Here is a 23,848-nt window from a genome sequence, read left to right as displayed (position 1 = left end):
CTAGGCTTGTGAATACTACTGTGAAGAAGCCCTTAGATCCCAGATGAAGGTGTATTTCCCCCTTTGGCTTCCAGTGGCTCCTTATCCATGCATGCAACGCCCTCTCCGTCGGCCATATCCCTATGAATTTGCATATGATTGCATATTCCGTCATATGATCCCTATGCGCTTATAGCGCTGGGTCGCTTAAGATGACCCGAGGAATGATGTGCAACTTGGGTTTTCAAACCCTAGTTGTCCTTGTGGAAGTAGGGTTTTGACTGCTGCCCCCTGTTACCTGCTCCTTACTAGCTTCCTTCTGTTCCCCTTCCTGTTCATGAGGTTTTCTTCTTCCCAGTACTTCCATGTTTCTTGCCTCTGTTGCCTTCTCCAAAGGTTTCTTGAAACATTGCTTTCCCGTGTCCTTGCCTCTATCGATAATTGCTTGACTATAGGAGGGAGCAACATCCACCCCACCCCCTGCGCGTCCCACCATGGTGCCCAACGCCAAAACCCTACCGCCAACCCTAGATTTAGTTGCAAAGCTCAAGTTGTTATCCCCTAAGCCATAAAAAAAAATGTCCCATTTCCATGAATTACAATTTAAAATAATAAAAACAAATTTCAACAATTTAATCTTAAAATATCTAACATAATTATTTTTAAAATATTTATTAATATGCATAAATTTAAAGTATACTACTAATCCTTTAATTTCCTTTTTAAGCATATACCTTTAACAATAAATTTAGGCAAATGTAAATGGACTTCATTTTAAACTAAAAATGATAATTATAAAGATAACGACATAAAATCATATATGTACATCCATTACGCAATCCAGTTTTGGTATCGAGTGTTCCACGTCCACAGACATCAACTACCTCCGCATAATAATGCACGCACCCAAGAAACTATTAAAACTCTCATTGTTATTGAAAAAAAACCATCTATTTATTTTCGTCATCTATAAAGTTTAACAAATCTATAATACTACCAATTGTCCCAAAAGGTACAAAGAGAGGCCGATAGGATTATTAAATTAGAGTTGTTGAATTTCACTAAAAGAGATATTGGTTGAAGCCTACAAGGAGCAAAGAGATTTGATGTTTGGAGTTCTATGCTATCTGGACATCATATTTCTTTAAATACAATGTAATTTTTTATAAAAGTTCAAACCCAATGCAGTTCTGCCATGCAGACATACACTTAAATCGCTACTGGACTTATGATATTGGCAAAGTTAAAGTAAAGTGGTACACAAGAGAATGTATCAAGCTAAACCACAAGTTACACATCTTCAGACCTGAAAAAGTACATAACAATGGTCTGGCAAATCAATAGCGATATCATACTTGCTTTTCCTTCCACATACATACAATTGCTCCAAAGGCAAGGACAAGAAAATTTTCAGCTCTAGTGAGCACCAGTGGGTCACTAAAACGAGTGACCACAAGAAAAGACACAATTGTATTAATCGAAAGAAAATACAAAGTTGCTAATTAGAAATCTATTGTCAAACACTATTGTTCTCATAAGTAGTGTTTGTTATCACATGCGTTTACAGTGGCCATTCAAGTTTCAATTTTATTAGATCAGTTAGAACTTGTTTTGGTTCACAATCAATATTTTCTATTCAACTATATGTGTTTTATGTTTTGCAGATAACATAAAGAACAAAACAATAAATCTCATCCTCTCATCAATAATCACTATTAAGTTGTTTACATATTTTACTCTTCAGTGAGCCAATGAAGTGTAATTAAGATGGCCATCATTCCAATGTCAGCCAATGGAGTGTAATTATAAACTCATCCGATAGAGATCAACCACAAGAATAATGTCAAGCTGTATCATCCAACAATAAGTTTTTCTTTTCAATTAACAAGCTACCAGTTCTTTGGCTGTCACATAAAATATAAATTGAGGAGTTAAAAGACACTAGGGCCATTATAGCTAAATATGCATCAAGGTTTACTGCTTCACCTGACCAGAATGCAAAAAGAAATGCTACAACGCAGTAGCAATGGATTCATCAGCGAAAATTGGCCAGACTTTAATTAATTCACAAAAACGTTGAATGATATCAATTGTTCAAAAGTTTTAAACAAGTAAAGAAACACAAGAGAAAAGACAAGAAATGCTCACCAAAAGACAAGAGATGTGCAAATGATTAAATTAGTTACTGAGGTGTGCTGAAATGCCTTAAAAAGTGCTTATAGACTTTAACTATATTTATTAAAGACCCCAACTAGAATTTGCAAAGCAAAAGGTTTTGCCCCTAGGTTTGTTATTATCATGTTCTTGTTCTCTAAAAGTTTGCTCCAAGTAGATCAAGTGGGCAAGGGACTTTACATGGACTCCACTCAACTTCAGACACAGCTTCAGCCATTATGCAGAGTGATTGAAATTGAACACAGCTAAGTAAAGAAGACCAACACTAGAGCTATAATCAGTATCAGGGACTCCTCGAGCACCAACTGGACGCAAAACAGATGAAGACTCCCTAGCCTTTGCCGCTGCTCGCATAGCTTCATCTGGATTCAATTTGGCCAGCCTCCAAGCACTGATTCTAACAGGACGCTTCTGCATCCTGTTTTCCATCCTATTTACAACCTCGATATCATCAGGATCAACAGTGGATGGCACTTGCCCAGGGCCCAAGTGTGGAATAACTTCATCCTACCATTTAACACACAATACATGTCAGCCTGTACTACTATAGTCTGACCAAATTACAGACCTAAACCAAGATTTGAAATCGTGGATAACAAATTTATATACCTGATGCTCAACAAATATTCTAGGTGGTGTACACCATGCACCTTTATACTGCAAACCAAGAGAACTTCCTCCACTTAAACCAATGGTAGTTGAACCACTTGGAGAAGAAGGTATACTTCGTGCATCACCCTCAGCAGAAACTCCTGGCGGCTCACTTTGTGACCTCATTGCCACTACATATTCATATGTCGTAATTCCCTGCTATTCAGTACTCTTGTTAAAGGATGTTAAGTTTAGTGAATAGAAATCGACAAAAGATTGTTGAGAACCGTATGGATTTTTAAATAAACCTAACCTTTTTAATCAGTATAATATGAAAAAAGAAAAGCTCTGCTAATGGCATTGAAGCAAGTAAGGCCACCAATGTACATACTGCCTGCACGAAGACAACATCAGAACTCAATTTCAGAGACAAAAGCTTACTAAAGTTTTATACCAGTTATCAAACTTAGAGTACCTTAATATTGGCTGAATGTTGTTAGGTTTATCAGATTTTATAGAACCTCTTCAATGAATTACTGTCCTTCCTATAATTCAGGAATCATTCAACATTTTCATACAATTTTTTCTCTTGTGATTCTATACAGGCATTCTGTGGTCCAGACTCCAACATAACATTCTAAGAAGTTTTCCTCAAACAACATAAACTTTAGATCCTTCTAGAAAATCTCTGAAAGAATACAGTTTCAGTTCACTGAAACTGGGTAACAGCATGCCAATCACAGACAAGAGTGGACAAACATACAACCACATAGATCATCCAAAATCATATTTCATTTCAAATACATGACAGAAATATGTTGTTCAATGTATTTATCTTCCTAGCAATGAAGCAAGTTTTGAACACATAACCAATAATCTCCCTAATCTATCAGAAATATTGTGTTCCTCGTAATATCAACTCAGCTTTAGATTTTAAAAGGGAATGATGTGTATGCCCAACCAAGCTCCCAGGATTTTATCATGCATCAATATATCCACCATCCCAGCTTATTATAAAGCCTGAGTGTTCCATTTTGACACTGAAGTAAATGTTGATCCTCAAGTATTACATTGCCTTTCCAGGACTTTTAATGCTACTACTGCAATCGACTTAACTATCTCCTATTATAAAACTTTTATAAAAAAGCAAACTTAGCCATTTGCATCAGCTATAGCCTTTCATAATGCATTTCCACAAAATTATTCACTTTATGCATGTGCAGCCACGCAATCGGATGCTGACAATTGATCATCAATAGTTTTCCCCCAGACAAATGTCAAATATTAGATAGCTCCATTGCATCTTAGAAAGCACTCACAGAGCCTTCAACACTGCTCCTTGAGTCCCCAAAAGTCACACAGGATATCATTGCAGCTGCAATGACATCTTGTAACTTGTAAGAGAGTAATAGGCAGATCCAAACTTCTAGGTATGTCCAGAAAAATTCAGAGCGACTGAGTCAAACAGGGTATGATTTCCAACATAAATAAACAAAATCCGAGATACTGTTGAGGCATAGATAGGAGCCTACTCAGCATTAGTATCCTGATCACTGTGCATCTGCACATTAATAATTGCATGGGCAACATATATGCCAGGCAAGCTACATAACCTGTCAAAACCCATAGAATGGTTTGAAGCGTCCTCATATGCGTAGAATAATCTCTCTATGGATAAAATACCACTTCATATATTCTCCTTGAAAGTTGAAAGTTGAAACCTTTCATCTGCACTTTGACTGTTTTTTCGACTGCTTTTTCACTGCACTTTCACTGCTTTTTCCAAATATCGATTGAGTTGCCCTCTTTTCACCTCTGAGTTCTGTTGTGCATTGAATCTGGCCCTGTTATGCAAAAACTCTGATGCCCCGCAGGCCCTCAGTCTTACTACATAGAGTTCTTCTGCGTCACTGCTGGCAATTGTTCAGAGGCTGATACCAGTTCTTCTGATAACCGTTTCGACAATTAAGGCCTTCATAGGGCGATGGCAGATAATTCGAACAAGATTAGAGCAACTGAAGGCTTGTGTGACCTCAGTAGCCGAGTCGCTCGTTGTGTAAAGAAAAGGCTGCGACAGCCATTGGAGGGCTGACGAGCAATGCAGAAAATGCTTGGCGAATTGCGGCTTATGGTGGGGTTTCAGTTCTGATTCATATTTGCAAATCGGGAACCTGGGCTTCCATACCAATAGCTTTTAGCTGTAATGAGATTCCCATTTCGTAAGAGGATTCTGTATTGCAACTCGAAATTCTTCCCGAGTTTCGTATTACATTCTCCAAGACAGTACTATAGTTTATGTGCTCCCGTACAATTTTGTCAGAAGATTTTTCTTGGCTTTGCAATGTCAAATGAAGCATCTTCAAAACTGTCTCACAGTTTATAATACAAGCTGCCCCATAGTTTGAGCAAAACATGTAAACACCAAAAGGTCTGTATGGACTTCCACTGATAACCCCATCCAACCCACTTATAGAATGAAGAAGAGCAGTATAAGCATCCCGAATAATGTAATCAAAGGCATATTTGATGACATTGGTCATTATGCCTCTCCAATAAGGCAAAAGAGTACTCAAGGGAACAGTTATTGATTCAAATGGTGCAAGCAGAATCTGAGGAACAATGTCTTGCTGAGAAACCACGTGACAAAAGTTGTCTGCCCAATTTTGACAGTCAACTGCTTCAACAAGTCTTACATCTCCCACTAAAGGGCAACCAAATGTGACACAAAAAAGACAGCTTTGCTTTAGCCTCTTTCCCAGTGCCCATAGTGTGGCCAGGGTTGCAACAGATCCTCCTAAGAAGTGACCAATAAATATGACGGGTTTGAGTTCCATACAGATCTGCAGCTAATTTTCCATTGAAATATGTAAATACTGTACTTTCCTTTTTGAACTTCAAAATTTCATCTCTAATAAGAAGAAAACCCTCTTTTCACTAATCTGAGGTCACTTTACATGTAGATAAATTAATTTACCTTTTCTTCTAAATGTGTATTCTCCATAATAAGCAGGAACAACTTCAGAGCTCCCTGATGGACGCGTGCTGGTTGACCATCATTACCTTTGAGGCAACCAGAGAATATCTTATTTCCAGTTGGGAGATTTCCCTCTCCATATTTGCCCTCTTTGACAATAAAATCTTCTAATCTATGAAACGAAGGGAAGGCAACATATACAACATCTTCATCCTTAGTCAGAGTAAAACTCTGTGGGCTATTTTCGCAAGCACGGAGCAACTCTTTCCAAGCCTTGGGGAGCAACCCAGATGAAGCAAGAAAGGTTGCAATCTCCTAAGCTAGGGTGAATCTGCAACGACATTTCTTTAAATTAGAACCATATGGGCATCTGAGAATAGACTCCTCTCAATTTATTACTGTATTCATAAAAATGTGGCATATGCAAAGTTTACAAGACAAGATATAGACAAAGAATGAGTGAGCTCTGAATCCTTTTCACTTATGAGAGTTAAATATGTCCGTTTTGCAAATGCACCATTCTTTTTGTAAAACAGAAGTTATGGAAGAGATGACCAGACTCTTCAAAAATACCACGCTACCTTCATTCCCTGGAATAATATTAAAAGGAATATAAAGTATTATAAAAGATTACATATACACGCACATAGCTTTCAAACAGGAAACCCTGAGATCGCTTATCTTGCGAAAAGCTGCAGGTCAAAAACCAGATTATTGGATCTGCCCTTACTGGACTGAATCAAACTTTCATTACACCGCTCAGTCGGAAGGGACATCAATCCTATAATCCTTCCAAAGGCTTAAGAAAACAAAGAATTTTTAGTAGGTGAAGGACTCCATGATTAACCGGCACTAATGTTATGACTGTTGTTGCGGAGGTCCACACCAGTAGTTTGAATCAAAACCTATCAAAATCCGCATAAAAATAAAGAAAACCATAGATTAAACACGGTAGGATTTGGGATTTTTCCAGTTTTTTTTCCAATTTCTTTAAATTTGATTCAAATTTAACAGATTGTTATTCAAATTTTGCTGAAATAATTTTTTTAAGAAGATAAATCCATATATAAATTCAAAAATACAATTCAAAGATTCAGATACTGTTTTGGGAAAAAATCTAAATCTAATAACTTACTTAAAAAAATAAAAGAAGTAAACTTCATATTCTTAAAACTTCCTATTGAAACCCCATTTTCCAGATACGGATCCGTTCAAAATTCACACAAAATACATGGCTGTGTCTGTTCTTTCTTTGACCGATGGGTGCAAGCATATCCTTGTTGTGGAGGGCGCTTTAGGTCCATTGGTTCGGCTCCTGGAATCTGGGAGCTCGTTGTGTAAAGAAAAGGCTGCGGCGGCCATTGGAGGGCTGACGAGCAATGCAGAAAATGCTTGGGGAATTGCGGCTTATGGTGGGGTTTCAGTTCTGATTCATATTTGCAAATCGGGAACCCCGGCTGCATAGGCCATGGCTGCAGGGGCGCTAAGGAATGTGGCCGTTGTGGAAGAGATAGGGAAAACGATGGCGGAAGAAGGGGCGATTACTGTTCTGCTCAATCTGGTTTCTTCTGGTATGCCGTCTGCGCAAGAAAATGCAATAGAGTGCCTGCATGCAATGGCTTCCCAAGATGAGAAAATGCATCAGTTGATTGCCAAAGAAGGCGGAATTCAAACCTTGTTACGTCTTTTAGAAGAACCCACTACGCCCAAATCGCAGGAGCTCATCATCAGAGCGATAAATAGTCTTTCTGCTTCTGTCAGCACTGCTAAGGCCTTGGTTTCTTCTTCAGGGTGTCTGAAGCAGTTGGCTTCTATTCTGAAAAATGGGCATTCGACTGTCCAGCAACTGCAATCTTTCATTCAGCAATGATAACCAAGAAGGCATTGGGTGAAGCAGGGTGTATTCCCCCTCTGGTGAAGATGTTGGAAGCCAAGCCAAGCACATCTCAGGAGGCGGCTACTCAGGCACTTTCTGCATTGCACGTTGTGCAGACCAACAGGAAGGAATTCATCAAGGATGACAAGAGCGTGGCCCGTCTGGTGCAATTGCTGGATCCCAGAAACCAGACTGTGGCTAAAAAGTTCCCCCTTTCTGCATTGTTGGCTCTCCCAACCAGCAAAACCTGCAGGAAGAAGATTGCCACAGCTGGAGCATGTCAACATCTGCAAAAGGTCGCAGAGATGGAGGTTGAAGATTCTTCAAAGACTCGCAGCAAGCCGGCTCCGCAACATCTTCAGCAGGAGATGGAGAGAATAATTGATCCAAACGGTACAGAAAACCCAACATCTACACCTAAACCACAAACCCTATTGCTGCCACACCACGTGTCAACTTGAGAATGAAAAGGACGACGAAAGTCTGTTTCAAAGGAAGGCCTATCGGCCTAAACATCTATTAATATTTCTTTTTAGCTTTACTTATCATTAGTGTTTACATAGTAGCTAATACTTGCTTTAGTTTAAATATAACTTAATGAAACAAAAAAAACAAAAACAGAAATTTCATACAAAAATGTCATCATCAAAAATAAAAAATAAATGATTAACTAATATCATTTATATTAAAAAATATATATCTATATCTGTTTTATTTTTATTAATATATATAATTTTTTATAATTAAATTTATTAAAATATATTTTTAATACAATAATAAGTCACCTTAAATTGAAAATATTGTGAAAAATTATAATTTATGAAAATAGAAATAATAAAAAAAGAAAAAGAAAAAAATAAAAAATTGAATAAAAAGGAAATAAAACAAAAACAAAAAATTAGTAACTAATAGAAATGGAAGTTATTAGAGAAAACTTTTTTTTTGGTGAAAATCACATAAAGTCTCATTTGTCGAGATTTCTAAGGAGCCCATGGATGATGACATCGACAAACTACCTGTGGATGACATCGACAAACAAATGAGTCTTCATGTGATTTTCACCTAAAAAAGTTTACTCTAATACTAGATATAGATCATAAAAACCTAAATTAGAAAAATGAAAACTACTAAACAATTCATAATAATACCTCAACGAATCACTTTACAAATAAATAAATTTTAATAATAATGATAAAATAATAAAAATAAAATTCCTTACATTAAATTACAGACTTACATAGCTTTAAATTTGAAAAGAAAAAGACAATACATTGATAAATACAAATAAACAGATAGCGTGAGGCACAAAATTCCACTTTCCCCCAGGTCATTCATGAGCTGGAAGCATGTATGAAAGCGAATATGCTATTAAGATACTCATAGATCATCCCAATAATATTCGACTGTGTAAACACTGAGAGTTCCATTGCAAATTGCTTCCACTAAGTAGGATAAATACTGTAATTATTGACCATCATACTATATATTATAATAATAAATAACTTTTCACAATAAATATTAATTATTAAGTAAAATCATATATATACTAAATCTTAATTCAAATCTAATAACATGTATATTCAATCCCAACCATCCACATATGATCACTATTAATATTCACTACAAAATAATGATGGAAAACCATAATATATATTATAACAATCAATAACTTCTATCCAAATCATCTACATATATCCAAATCATCCACATATGATAACTATTAATACTCACTACAAAATAAATCTTAATTCAAATCTAATAACATGTATATTCAATCCCAACCATCCACATATGATCACTATTAATATTCACTACAAAATAATGTTGAAAAACCATAATATATATTATAACAATCAATAACTTCTATCCAAATCATCTATATATATCCAAATCATCCACATATGATAACTATTAATACTCACTACAAAATAAATCTTAATTCAAATCTAATAACATGTATATTCAATCCTAACCATCCACATATGATCACTATTAATATTCACTACAAAATAATGGTGGAAAACCATAATATATATTACAACAATCAATAACTTCTATCCAAATCATCCACATATATAACTATTAATACTCACTACAAAATAAATCTTAATTCAAATCTAATAACATGTATATTCAATTCTAACCATCCACATATGATAACTATTAATACTCACTCCAAAATAATGATTAAAAACTATAATATATATGATAGCAATCAATAGCTTTTAAATGTTATATAAAATCATATTTATATACATTTCAACTCAAATCCAATAACATATATACAATCCATTTATATGATTATAACCAGCAATAACTTTTAACTTTTAAGTATTAAATAAAATTATATTTATATAAATTTCAATTCAAATCCAATAACATATATACAATCCATCTCTATCATCCACATATTAAAAGTATTGTAATTAAGGTTTTGCTTTTTGATAACGATAATACATATTATGATCATCAACGACTTCCTCATAATAAAACATTACTTAACAACCAGCACCGTCAATACTCTATTACTAAACCAAAATACTATGCATGTTAACTATTGACTAGGAAAACGCGGAAAGTTTTATTCAAAGTTCAAATTCCACCAACACGTAAAACGAGAATGATGTGGCGAATATGAGTCATAACTAACACCTAAATTTGTGATGACTTGGCCAAATATACAAAAATGACATTGCAAAATATACAGTGGACAGTTAAATATGGAGAGTGTTAAATATGGAGAGTGAATGGACAAGGAATTAAGAATCTATTTAAGTGGAGGAATTGTTTGGACGGTTAAAAGTGGTTAGAATTTGGGTAAAAAAGTTCAAAAAATTTTGTAGAGATAATATTTGAATCGTGTTTTGATGGTAGAAATAGATTCAACATCATCAAAAACATGTAAAACACTTAAAATTTTGAAACTTAATAACTATAACTTGGATTTACAAAAATTCTTACCAAATTTTCTCTAATATAACTAGAATTTCCGTAATTTTCAAATAAATACAACAATGAATTATCATCCATCCACTTTGAGATGCACCGTCATTATTGTTGCGACTCCCTGCCGAAGGCGGTAGTATGGTGAACGATTCACTTTGACTAGCTATTAGTTTTGCCATTCATATATATAGTTGAATGACAAGTTTAAAGTTTTATTACACATTTATGGTTTGAAAGTGTGAAGTTATATTGAAAGGCGAGCTATTTTCAATGTATTTTCTTCATTGAGAATATTAAACTAATATTAGTTTTCAATGATAGTATTAAAGTAAGGTAATTTTTATGTTTTAAGATGGCATTGATTATTAGATATTTATTATTCATTTTAAAATTATAGTTTAAGTTTTAAAATAAATTTTGTGTTATAATTACTAGTACAATTATATTAATAAATATGGCTAATATATATTATATGCACAATCATATTATTAAATGTGATTAATATTAATAGATGTCAATAATTATAGATTTAATATTAATATTAATAAATATAATAATATAATAATAATTATTATATTATAAACTATTATTATCATTATATAATAAATCTGATAATATTATAATGGCAATTTATAATAATTATTATTATATTATAATAATATGATAATATTATTGATATTATCAATAATATAATAAATCTTGATATTATTAACCAAAGGGATTATTAATATTATAAACCTAAGGCATTATAAACCCTAGGAAATAATATTAAATACAAATGATTAATATTTTAAATCCGAGGGATTATTATTATAAACCCAACAGATTAATATTAAAAACCCAAAGAATTAATATTGAGAACCCAAGGGATTAATATTATAAACCCTTGGGATTAATATTATAAATGTAAGCAATTGTTGATATTAAAATCCAAGAGATTAATAAACCGAATAGATTTATATTAAACCCTAGGAATAGTATTATACAATACCTTCATGCTAACTCCCATCACTTTCTGGTTCAAAAGGTTGGTGTTCTCAACAATTTGGAAACTCATGCTCTCAAGGTCTCATATAAAGATCACTTGGAAGAGGAAAAAACCAATTTCCTTACAGTTTTTAAGAATAATGGTTATATTTGGACACAAGGAATCAAAGCTTTCTTGAATGCAAACAAAGGTCCAAAATTAAGAAATGATGAAAGAGAATTCGTTACCAATGTTCAACATCCCTTCATCCAAGGTACCAATGACAAGATCGCTTGGATTTTAAGGAAGCACATGATCTCTTCTACCTTTAGACCCTTGAACACCTCCCTCAGATCTGTCAAAGACTTGTTGGATCCCAAAGAAATGAAAGGTGTTTATTTAATCCCATGTTCATGTGGGACCCTCTACATTTGGAGAAACAAGTCACTCTAGGTAACAACCCTCGTGAAAATTCATGTAATAAAAGTTAATAAAAGAAAAATAAGACCATGGTTAAGGGACACTTATTCCAAGATGAATGTTGGGCAAAGATATCCTAGTGGGCATCATTGAATGTGTGTTTTGGCTAAGGAAAATTGACAAAGGAAAAAGGGCATTTTTGGCACATTTATTTATCAAAATAAAGGAAATTAGGAGAAAATGAAGGTAAAAGGTCATAGGTTGCATGTGAGGAGGAAATTGAAGGAAAATAATGGAAAATGAAGAAATTAGAGGCCTTATGCATAAAAATGATTCTAAGGATCAATTCATGGACTTTGTCAAGTTCAAGTTTGGAGCTCTCTCAGTATTCTCTTTCTCTCTCACTCTCTTGGTCACTTAAAGTTTTCTTGGAGCACTTTAGTTTGGAGCAAGGAAAGGAAAAGCAAGGAAAGGAAAGGAAGGAAAGCAATGAACAAGGAAAGGAAAGCATGATCAAGCAGCGTCAGCGGGAATACTTGCATTCATAAAACAATTTAATTTAAACATTTCATACCTACTGCAATGAGTGAAGCTAAGATATTTCATACGTGTAATTTTAAATTTTCATAAAACAATTTAATTTAGACATTTCATACCTGAGTGAAGCTAAGATATTTCATACTTCTAATTAATTAAAGTAAAGCTAACATATTTTAATTAATATTTCTTCTTTATTACACAATTTCAAATTTTCTTAAAACAATTTAGTTTAGATATTTCAAACCTATTATAACGAGAAAAGGTAAGATATTTTTGTACAATTTACATAAGATAGTTCATACCTATCATAATGAGTAAAACTAGGATATTTTGTAGTTTTAATTAGTAAAATTAAAATATTTTTATCACTATATTATTTTCCAAAATTAAATAAATAATAAAATAAATTTAAAAATTGAAATAGTTAGATAAGTTTAAAAATTAAAATAGTATTTTTTGATTGGTTGATCGAGATGCGAGTCGTTAATCGAGACAGTCTGGGTGCAGTCATACGTAGTACCCTTGCACTTATTGCTGTCGTCCCCGCATGCTCAAGGCAAGGGGTGTGGTGTCTTTCGGCATGAATGTCTGTTGGGGGAAGTGGGCAAGGTGGCGAGATAGGAAATAAGGCAGGGTGGTGGAGTATGCGAGTTCATTCGACGTGCAACGCATGAGTGAAAGTCTGTGGAGAAGGGTGGTGATATACAGCGGCGAAAAGTCGACGGAACGGAATGAACCTTGGTCGCAGACGGACGCCTACATAAACCGGGTATGTAATTCGGCTTTACCTTAGCATTGAATCTATGTTCTAGTTGGGGTTATGCTTGGGGGAAAGGAGGGGAAAGAGTCTGAAAATATGGGGAATAAAATGCTGCTAGTGGCAATGGGGGAGGCAATTGCTTGCCATGGCTTGGTTCTATGTCTATACTTTCTCCCAAATGGGTAAAAACCATCACTGCGAGGGGGGGGGAAGCTTGTTGCGGGGCTGTGAGGTTCTGTACTCTGTAACTAAGGCTAGGGGAATACTGGATAGAGGCACCGCAATTCAAGAGGGGTCGGGGTTTGTAGAGAGTGGCAGGGGGAAGCTGATGGCAGGGGGTTGGGGTTGCAACCACGACTTGTAGTTTGCAAAGAAACCATTGGGGTAGCTAGAAACTGCTCGGGATTAATGGCAAGGCTAGGAATCCTGAGTGGAAAACTAGCTAGAGGGACCTGAGAGGCAAAGCCATTTCTCTTTGGGTTGAGGGAGCAAGGATATGGAACCACTGTAGGCGTACTACTAGAATCAAGGAGGGCATGTGGGCTCGACTTGAGATGGGGCGGGATGACCTGCATACAATCCATAGTAAGGGGGAAGGGAACAATGGAGGGCCACGGGGTAAGGGTCAAAAACCTCCTCTTTGGGATCTGCAGGCTTCGGCCCACCCCTGCACGCATGTGGTGAGAAATGGAGGAGAGGAAAAACATGAACAGGCAAGGTGGAGTATTATGAAAATTCTGAATTTGAATCTAACTTTTTCTGGGTGTCAACAATGCTCTGCCAAATAGGTCATGGCCTGTGCTATGAGAGGACGTGGATGCAGTAGGAGAGGCCCGACCCCCAAACAGATAAGGGGCCGAGCACATCGGAAACTCACAGGGGTTAGAAATCAGTAGAGCACCTCATCACTGAAGCAACAGAGGCTTACCGTGAGGGGACGAATGCTGGCATATGAAAATTGCTGGAAGAATGGGAAGAGGAGGTAAAGCAAGGAAGCGAGACGGAGGAAGAGATGGATAATTGGAGGACTCTTGTTCCGGATCTAGGGAACACCCGAGGGAGAATCACACAGTTCAAGCAAACGCTATACTTGTATTAGTTAATGAAGAGTCTATTTGGCAAAGCGATGGAGCAGATATCTGTGGGTATGGCGGTGACAGTTCAAGGAATACCGAATTATAAGAAGGACATGGAGAAAATTCTCTTCCAGCTGCACAAACAGAATATCAAGATGGACATAATTGATTGCCACATCCCTTGCATTTTGGAGTTGTATGGCATGCCAAGGGCGTCAGCTGAAGATCCTGTCGCATCTGCCTCGAAGGAACAAAAGGATTAGACTCATCCCCATCCATAATTTTGGTCTAAGCGGTTAACTTTTAATTTTTGCAATTTTTATGTTGCAAATGTCAGTTTTGACAGTTATTTAGTGTTTGGACATGAGATAGAGACATATCTAGCCTAGCTGGAAAGATTGAAACAATTATGTTTTTGGATGGTTTACAATACTGACCCGTGGCCAACAAACTTGAAGGGAAAGCAAGTTGAGGCACCTAATTAATCTGTGGGGTGTAAACTTGCTTATTATATAATAGAAAATAAAATGAACCTGTCAAACTTAACAAAAAAAATTAAAATAATTAAATAAAAAAAAAAACATAATAACATTTTTTTAGCATCTAATATGCCTTCAAATTATTTTTGCTCACTAAAACATTAACCATCCAAAATCCAAAAAAATAAAACTCTACGCCCTTCAGGATTACCAACTACTAATCCTAAACGACCTAATTTTCCTTTTTTTATTTTTTTAATAAAAAAAGATTAAATCACAAAAAAACCCGTAAATATACACCAAAATAATTCCAAAACATTTAAAAAAAAGAAAGAAGTTGGGCCAGATGGCAGAGGAATTCATCCACACATTGCAGTAGTGGACGTGTCAATTTCTCTCTCTGCACACCGCATGTTTCTCTCTTCGCCCGACAATGGATTTCCGTCCACATTTCCAATCACGTGCCTACGAGGGTGTCATGGCTTTCTCCCTTCGCCCGGCGATGGATTCCTGTCCACATTTCCGAGCATTTGCAAGCTTTCCTGGGCGCCACGTTGCTGTTCACGTTAGCTAACGTGTCAATGCGCGAGGGAATCAGTGGGTCCCTAGCTGCACGTGTTGTGATTGACAGGTTTGGAAGAATGCGGAGGGCGGCAACGATTGACAGGTTTGGAAGAATGCGGAGGGCGGCAACCATAAAAGGAGAGACACTCCTCTCCCCAATTTCAAACACGTCTCTCCGATCGCTTGCTTGCTCAGCAATAAATCAATCGATGACGATGGAGGGTGTGGCATTCCAGCAACTATAAAATGAGAGACACTGCCATCCCCAATTCAAACACGTCTCTACGATCGCTTGCTTGCTCAGCAATCAATCAATCAATCGATGACGATGGAGGGAGTGGCATTCCAGCAGCAGGCGGTGCCAGAGCTGCTTGTAGGCTTCAGATTTCATCCCACCGATGAGGAACTCATCACCCATTACCTGGAGAAGAAGGTATCCTCCTCCCCTCTGCCTGCCTCAATTATTGCAGACATTGATCCCTACCAACACGACCCCTGGGATTTGCCCGGTCAGTTTTTATTCCTCCATTAAACCTCACTTCACTTGGGTATGCCTAATACTTTTATTTTCTGTTACAGTCCGTGATAATTTCAGATTTTAAACTTCTGCTAACAATTTCTTGTTGCAAATTGATTTCCGGATCCATGGCATTTAAATTGTTAGCAAATTGATTTCCGGATCCATGGCATTCATAAATGTTTAATTAACCTTTCGAACCCACCACTGTAATTCATCTGTGTTTCAGCTAAAGCATTTTTCGGGGAGAACGAATGGTATTTCTTCAGTCGGAGGGACCGGGAATATCCCAGCGGAGCGCGGCCAAACAGAGCCGCCGGCTCTGGCTACTGGAAAGCCACGGGATCAGACATACCCATTGTTAGTACGTCGGGAAGCACGTCGCCGAGAAAAGTGGGCGTGAAGAAATCGGTGGTGTTTTACAAAGGAAAGGCCGGTGAGGGCGTGATGACCAACTGGATCATGCACGAATACTGCCTCGCCCAAACTCTGCCAACCGAGAAAAACGGATCTGCGCCCGTGAGAATTCTTCAAGCTGATATTTTCCCATATTATTAGATAGTATTTCTGAAAATTTTTTAAATACAAATTAGAATTAGCAGCAATTTATATAAAAGTATGAATTCATGCTCGCTGCATATATCTTCATCCTTCCTACGACAAAATCAACTTTCTGTATTTTAAGTTAGTTGATTTCATCCTTACTTCGACAAAGTTGATTTTCTATATTTTAAGTTAGTTGACTTCATCCTTACTTCTATATTTGAAGTTAGTTGACTTCTTCCTTACTTCGACAAAGTTGATTCTCTATATTTGAAGTTAGTGAAAATATAGAGTTACCATAATTCTTTATCAGATCACACATTTTTTTTATCTTTTCCTCACATGCAGATGCAATAAAATTTCTTCCTTTCTATTCTAATTTCTTTTTTATTCATAAATCATTATTCTAATGATTTATGTAAGATTTAACATTTTTATGTTAATCAGTCTTTTATTCCAATGATTTATCTAAGATTTCTTCCTTTCTATTCTAACCCCCTTTTTATTCCAATGATTTATCTAAGATTTAACATTTTTATGCTAATCAACTGATTAGCTTAAGTCTGTTTTAATATTAAAAAGCTTCCTCAATGATTTATTTAAATATTTTGAAGCAATATTAAAAAGCTTGGGCAATATTAAAAAGCTTCCTCAATGATTTATTTAAATATTTAAATATTTTGAAGCAATATTAAAAAGCTTGGGCAATATTAAAAAGCTTCCTCAATGATTTATTTAAGATTTAATATTTTAAGATTTTATATTTTTATTCTAATCACTTAATTAGAATAAGTCTGCCTTATAATTTGAAGCAATATTAAGCCTTATAATTTGAAGCAATATTAAAAAGCTCTAGCAACATTAAAAAGCTTCCTCATCCATGATAATTGGAAGCAATATTAAAAAGCTTCCTCATCTATGATAATTGGAAGCAATATTAAAAAGCTTTGGCAATATTAAAAAGCTTTTGGCAATATTAATCCATAATAATTGGAGGCAATATTAAAAAGCTTCCTCATCTATGATTAATTGGAAGCAATATTAAAAAGCTTTGGCAATATTAAAAAGCTTTTGGCAATATTAATCCATAATAATTGGAGGCAATATTAAAAAGCTTTGGCAATATTAAAAAGCTTTTGGCAATATTAATCCATGATAATTGGAAGCAATATTAAAAAGCTTTGGCAATATTAAAAAGCTTTTGGCAATATTAATCCATGATAATTGGAAGCAATATTAAAAAGCTTTGGCAATATTAAAAAGCTTCCTCATCCATGATGTTTAACATGGTAAATGCTGGGAAGCAATATTAAAAAGCTTTAGCAATATTAAAAAGCTTCCTCATCCATGATGTTGAATTAAAAAGCTTCCTCATCTATGATGTTTAACTTAATCTAGGAGAAGCAATATTAAAAAGCTTTGGCAATATTAAAAAGCTTCCTCATCCATGATGTTTAACTTAATCTTGATGTTTAACTTAATCTAGATTAGATGCTTATTTATAATCTTGATGTTTAACTTAATCTAGATTAAATGCTTATTTATAATCACAATTTGAATTAGGTAAATAGCTGCTTTTATAGACATAATCATAGATTAGATGCTTATTTATAATCACAATTTTAATCATAGATTAGATGCTTATTTATAATCACAATTTGAATTAGGTAAATAGCTGCTTTTATAGACATAATCATGGTTTGAACATGGTAAATGCTTGGAAGCCATATTAAAAAGCTTGAGCAATATTAAAAAGCTTCCTCATTCATGATGTTTAATTAAAAAGCTTCCTCATCCATGATGTTTAACTTAATCTAGGTTAGATGCTTATTTATAATCATAATTTGATGTTTAATTAAAAAGCTTTCTCATCCATGATGTTTAACTTAATCTAGGTTAGATGCTTATTTATAATCACAATTTGAATTAGGTAAATAGCTGCTTTTATAGACATAATCATGGTTTGAACATGGTAAATACTTATAGTTTACGTAAATACCTGCGTTTATATGCTTATAGTTTGCTTTGAATTAGGTAAATACCTGCATTTATAGTCATAATCATGCTTGGAACATGGTAAATACTTGGTTCAAACACTTTACTTTACTTTCTTTATAAGATGATATGACTTATAAATTATATAATAATAATATGAGATAGTATTATAATAATAATATGAGATAGTATAATTAATGATATGATAGAGTGCATTGTTTTTTATAAATTATATAATAATAATATGAGATATTATAATTAATGATATGATAGAGTGTATTGTTTTTTATTTTGAAAATATGACTTATAATTTATAATAATAATATGAGATTGTTTTTTATAAATTATATAATAATAATATGAGATATTATAATTAAAGATATGATAGAGTGTATTGTTTTTTATTTTGAAAATATGACTTATAATTTATAATAAATTATAATAATAATATGAGATTGTTTTTTATAAATTATATAATAATAATATGAGATATTATAATTAAAGATATGATAGAGTGTATTGTTTTTTATTTTGAAAATATGACTTATAATTTATAATAATAATATGAGATAGTATAATTAATGATATGATAGAGTGTATTGTTTTTTATTTGAAAATATGATTTATAAATATTCGTACTTTTTATATTCGTACTTTTTTATATTATAAATATTTTTAATTTTATAATCATAAATATTTTTAATTTTATAATCATAATTTGAATTAGGTAAATAGCTGCTTTTATAGACATAATCATGGTTTGAACATGGTAAAAGCTTTGGCAATATTAAAAAGCTTTGGCAATATTAAAAAGTTTCCTCATCCATGATGTTTAACTTATGTTTAACTTAATCTAGGTTAGATGCTTATTTATAATCACAATTTGAATTAGGTAAATAACTGCTTAAAAAGCTTTGGCAATATTAAAAAGCTTCCTCATCCATGATGTTTAACTTAATATAGGTTAGATGCTTATTTATAATCACAATTTGAAATGTTTAACTTATGTTTAACTTAATCTAGGTTAGATGCTTATTTATAATCACAATTTGAATTAGGTAAATAGCTGCTTTTATAGACATAATCATGATTTGAACATGGTAAATTCTTATAGTTTGCTTTGAATTAGGTAAATACCTGCGTTTATATGCTTATAGTTTGCTTTGAATTAGGTAAATACCTGCATTTATAGTCATAATCATGCTTGGAACATGGTAAATACTTGGTTCAAACACTTTACTTTACTTTACTTTCTTACTATGACTTATAAATTATTAAATTATATAATAATAATATGAGATAGTATAATTAATGATATGATAGAGTGTATTGTTTTTTATTTTGAAAATATGAATTATAAATACTCGTACTTTTTTATATGATTTATAAATACTTTTAATTTTATAATTTGTAAATTTGTAATTTTTTTTAATTCTAAAGAGGAGAGGTTTTTGTAATTCCATAATCAAAAATCAAAAGTGTGTTTGGACTTATAAATACTTGCAATTTTTTAATTCATAAATTTGTAATTTTTTTTTTAATTTTAAAGAGGATAGGTTTCTGTAATTCCATAATCAAAAGTGTGTTTTTTCATAAAATATTTTATTTTAAAATAATTTTAACGTGAAATATTTTATTTTAAAATAATTTGAACCTATTACAATGGGGAGAATATGGTAGAAACTTGCAAATTCTAGAGTATTTGTATATATTTCCAGAATAATAAAAATGGGGGATTTTTCTATATTTCCAAATAATTGAAATTTGCAATCCAGTTAAAATGACCTTCAAAATTGTGTTCTAAATTTAAAGTAGATTAAGCCATCAAAATTGTGTTCTAATTTAAAGTAGATTAAGCCATCAAAATTATGTTCTAAATTTAAAGTAGATTAAGCCATCAAAATTGTGTTCTAATTTAAAGTAGATTAAGCCATCAAAATTGTGTTCTAATTTAAAGTAGATTAAGCCATCAAAATTATGTTCTAATTTAAAGTAGATTAAGCCATGGCAGATATAGAATATTTTTATATTTATTATATCTGATGTTGAGAATATAATCATAATATGGTAATGTAACATTTTGCAATCTAGTTAAAATGACCTAAGCCATTGCAGATATAGAATATTTTTATATTTATTATATCTGATGTTGAGAATATAATCATAATATGGTAATGTAACATTTTGCAATCTAGTTAAAATGACCTTCAAAATTGTGTTCTAGTTTAAAGTAGATTAAGCCACCAAATTTGTGTTCTAATTTAAAGTAGATTAAGCCATTGCAGATATAGAATATTTTTATATTTATTATATCTGATGTTGAGAATATAATCATAATATGGTAATGTAACAATATGGTAGTGTAGTAAAATATATGATAGAGTGTACTGTTTCTGATTTTGAAGATATAATTTATAAATACTTTCATAATGTTTCATGAGGGTTTTTTTAATTTTTTTGGTAATTTCATAGTCAAAAGTAAGTTAGTTAATTTATAATTATCTTTTGGACAATAATTTTTTTTTCATTAAACATTTTTGTTTAAAGTAATTTCAGCCATTGCAAATTTTAGAATATTATAGAAGCTTTTCAACTTTTCAACGCTATTTAAAGTAATTTTAGCCATTGCAAATTCTAGAATAGTATAAAGCTTATAGAAGCTTTTCAACACTATTTAAAGTAATTTCACCTAGAATAGTATAAAGCTTATAGAAGCTTTTCAACACTATTTAAAGTAATTTCACCTGTTGTAAATTCCAGAACATTACTATATTTTTAAAATATACCAAATATTTTGAACATTTATTTTTTAAAATATTTTAAAGTCCAATAAATTATGCAATTCTAACTCTTCTAATATATTTCAAAGTATTCTCAAAATCCAAATAATAAGTTCATTTTGTGTCATATATCAAATATACGATTTCTCATATCCCATTTACAAGGTGGATTTTCTGTTTTAAGTTAGTGAAAAGATAACATCAAATATGGAGGTAAAGTAATTTTAGCCATTGCAAATTCTAGAATAGTATAAAAGCTTATAGAAGCTTTTCAACACTATTTAAAGTAATTTCACCCATTGTAAATTCCAGATCATTACTATATTTTTAAAATATACCAAATATTTTGAACATTTATTTTTTAAAATATTTTAAAGTCCAACAAATTATGCAATTCTAACTCTTCTAATATATTTCAAAGTATTCTCAAAATCCAAATAATAAGTTCATTTTGTGTCAGATATCTAATATACTATTTCTCATATCCCATTTACAAGGTGGATTTTCTGTTTTAAGTTAGTGAAAGATTTTCTGTTTTAAGTTAGTGAAAAGATAACATCAAATATGGAGGGATTATGATTCTTTTTATCGTATTTCTTTTGTTTTTTTTCTACATATAATTTAAAATATCCAGGAATTATGATTCTTTTTATCTTATCTCTCTTATTTTTTCAAACATAACTTAAAAATCTCTTATTTTTTCAAACATAACTTAAAATATCTAGGTAGGATGATTCTTTATCTCATCCTTTTCTGTTTTTTCTTTTCCAAATCTAAATCCAATAATGAGTATTATAGTTATTTTATAAAATCATATTGTTTTTTCTATAATTCAATAATGAGTATTATAGTTATTCTGGATATTATGATTCTTTTTATCTTATCTCTCTTATTTTTTTCAAACATAACTTAAAAATCTCTTATTTTTTCAAACATAACTTAACATAACTTAAAATATCTAGGTAGGATGATTCTTTATCCCATCCTTTTCTGTTTTTTCTTTTCCAAATCTAAATTCAATAATGAGTATTATAGTTATTTTATAAAATCATATTGTTTTTTCTATAATTCAATAATGAATATTATAGTTATTTTATAAAATCATATTGTTTTTCCTATTCTATGTTTTTATTTTTGTTAAGATTTAACATTTTTATGAGAACAACATTTGATACACTAATGGTTTTGCTAATTATCCCATCCTTTTCTGTTTTTCTTTTCCAAATCTAAATTCAATAATGAGTATTATAGTTATTTTATAAAATCATATTGTTTTTTCTATAATTCAATAATGAGTATTATAGTTATTCTGGATATTATGATTCTTTTTATCTTATCTCTCTTATTTTTTTCAAACATAACTTAAAAATCTCTTATTTTTTCAAATATAACTTAAAATATCTAGGTAGGATGATTCTTTATCCCATCCTTCTCTGTTTTTTCTTTTCCAAATCTAAATTCAATAATGAGTATTATAGTTATTTTATAAAATCATATTGTTTTTTCTATAATTCAATAATGAGTATTATAGTTATCTTTAAAATCATATTGTTTTTCCTATTCCATGTTTTTATTTTTGTTAAGATTTAACATTTTTATGGGAACAACATTTGATACACTAATGGTTTTGCTTCAAATTATAAAGCTTTCTCTTCCCTGATATTTAATTTAGTCTTATGAGATGTATAATTATATAGTTATGATTTAACTATATAATTATGATTTAAATTAAATAAATATTATTTAAACTAAATAAATATTATTTATAAGATGTATAATTGTATAATTATGATTTAAATTATATAAAAATTTGTTTTTATATTAGTAATCATGTTTGTTTTTATAATTTAAATTATGTAAAAATTTTTTTTTATATTAGTAATTATGTTTGTTTTTACATAGTAAATAGTCTAGTTATAATTATGCTTTAAATTAATGTAAATATTTGGTTTTTATATTGGTAATCATGTTTGGATTAGATATTTTTTTTTAAAGATGATGATATAATAAGGTGTAAAGATAAATACTTTTTTTTATAATAGGATTGAGTGTATCTATCATGATATGATAGAGCTTGTAGTGTATAGTTTTTGTAATTTCATATTATCTTTCTGAATTTTTGGTAGTGTGTAGAGTTTTTTTTGGTAATCGTGTTTGGATTAGATAATTTTTTTTTAAAGATGATGATATAATAAGGTGTAAAGATAAATACTTTTTTTTTATAATAGGATTGAGTGTATCTATCATGATATGATAGAGTTTGTAGTGTATATTTTTTGTAATTTCATATTATTTTTATGATTTTTAAAATATCATATTATTTTTATGATTTTTAAAATATAATTTACAAATTTATTTAGATTTATTTTGAAATTGAGTTTTTTTAATGGAAGGTTTGTTTCTTAATTTAAAAGATAAATAAATAAATAAATAAAAATTTGTATTTCTTAATTTACAATTGTTTTCACGACAATAAAAAGCTTTTCATTTTTGTTTCAAATTCTAGAATATTCTACAAATTATAAAACATTAATGAAGATTTCCATAATATTTTAGAATCTTCAATTCAATTAAAATGATATTTGAAGTTGTTTTTTAATTTAGCCTACATTACCCTTGCAGAGTCTAGAGTATTTTAGAAATCTATAGGACATAAGCCATTTTCA

At 31.8% G+C, this 23,848-nt stretch overlaps 3 protein-coding genes across 3 annotated transcripts; 1 reads left to right on the top strand and 2 right to left on the bottom strand.

The window, feature by feature from the left end:
• Positions 1-2,239: 2,239 nt before the first annotated feature.
• On the bottom strand, positions 2,240-3,514 carry LOC149169591 (putative protein S-acyltransferase 19). Its single transcript, XM_089427123.1, has 3 exons — positions 3,059-3,514; positions 2,764-2,961; positions 2,240-2,661 (listed from the first exon to the last, which is right to left on the bottom strand). The coding sequence occupies exons 1-3, from the start codon at positions 3,104-3,106 to the stop codon at positions 2,371-2,373; spliced, it is 537 nt and encodes a 178-aa protein (XP_089283249.1). The 5' UTR covers positions 3,107-3,514; the 3' UTR covers positions 2,240-2,370.
• Positions 3,515-3,630: 116 nt separating this feature from the next.
• Positions 3,631-6,033, bottom strand: LOC149169590 (protein EDS1B-like). The gene is made up of 2 exons (XM_089427122.1): positions 5,720-6,033; positions 3,631-5,591 (listed from the first exon to the last, which is right to left on the bottom strand). The coding sequence occupies exons 1-2, from the start codon at positions 5,744-5,746 to the stop codon at positions 4,896-4,898; spliced, it is 723 nt and encodes a 240-aa protein (XP_089283248.1). The 5' UTR covers positions 5,747-6,033; the 3' UTR covers positions 3,631-4,895.
• A 9,493-nt stretch (positions 6,034-15,526) lies between these two features.
• Positions 15,527-16,636, top strand: LOC149169589 (NAC domain-containing protein 18-like). The gene is made up of 2 exons (XM_089428737.1): positions 15,527-15,856; positions 16,094-16,636. Exons 1-2 carry the CDS (start codon positions 15,670-15,672, stop codon positions 16,420-16,422), a joined length of 516 nt encoding a protein of 171 aa, XP_089284863.1. The 5' UTR covers positions 15,527-15,669; the 3' UTR covers positions 16,423-16,636.
• Positions 16,637-23,848: the final 7,212 nt, after the last annotated feature.

This window comes from Pinus tabuliformis, chromosome 4_2 (genome assembly GCF_031772625.1).
Source record: "Pinus tabuliformis cultivar Carrire ecotype Pingquan chromosome 4_2, CPIR1, whole genome shotgun sequence".
NCBI lineage: Eukaryota > Viridiplantae > Streptophyta > Pinopsida > Pinales > Pinaceae > Pinus > Pinus tabuliformis.
This window is presented reverse-complemented; position numbering and strand designations above follow the sequence as displayed.

Excerpts from the sequence above, each read along its gene's own strand:
- LOC149169590 (XM_089427122.1), bottom strand. The coding sequence starts at position 5,746 with ATGGAGAATACACATTTAGAAGAAAAG. Across the intron at positions 5,592-5,719 it reads ATACACATTTAGAAGAAAAG|CTGCAGATCTGTATGGAACT; the intron begins GTAAATTAATTT and ends ATGGAAAATTAG.
- LOC149169589 (XM_089428737.1), top strand. The coding sequence starts at position 15,670 with ATGACGATGGAGGGAGTGGCATTCCAGCAGCAGGCGGTGCCAGAGCTG. Across the intron at positions 15,857-16,093 it reads CGACCCCTGGGATTTGCCCG|CTAAAGCATTTTTCGGGGAG; the intron begins GTCAGTTTTTAT and ends TCTGTGTTTCAG.
- LOC149169591 (XM_089427123.1), bottom strand. The coding sequence starts at position 3,106 with ATGCCATTAGCAGAGCTTTTCTTTTTTCATATTATACTGATTAAAAAG. Across the intron at positions 2,962-3,058 it reads ATATTATACTGATTAAAAAG|GGAATTACGACATATGAATA; the intron begins GTTAGGTTTATT and ends ACTGAATAGCAG. Across the intron at positions 2,662-2,763 it reads GAATATTTGTTGAGCATCAG|GATGAAGTTATTCCACACTT; the intron begins GTATATAAATTT and ends GTTAAATGGTAG.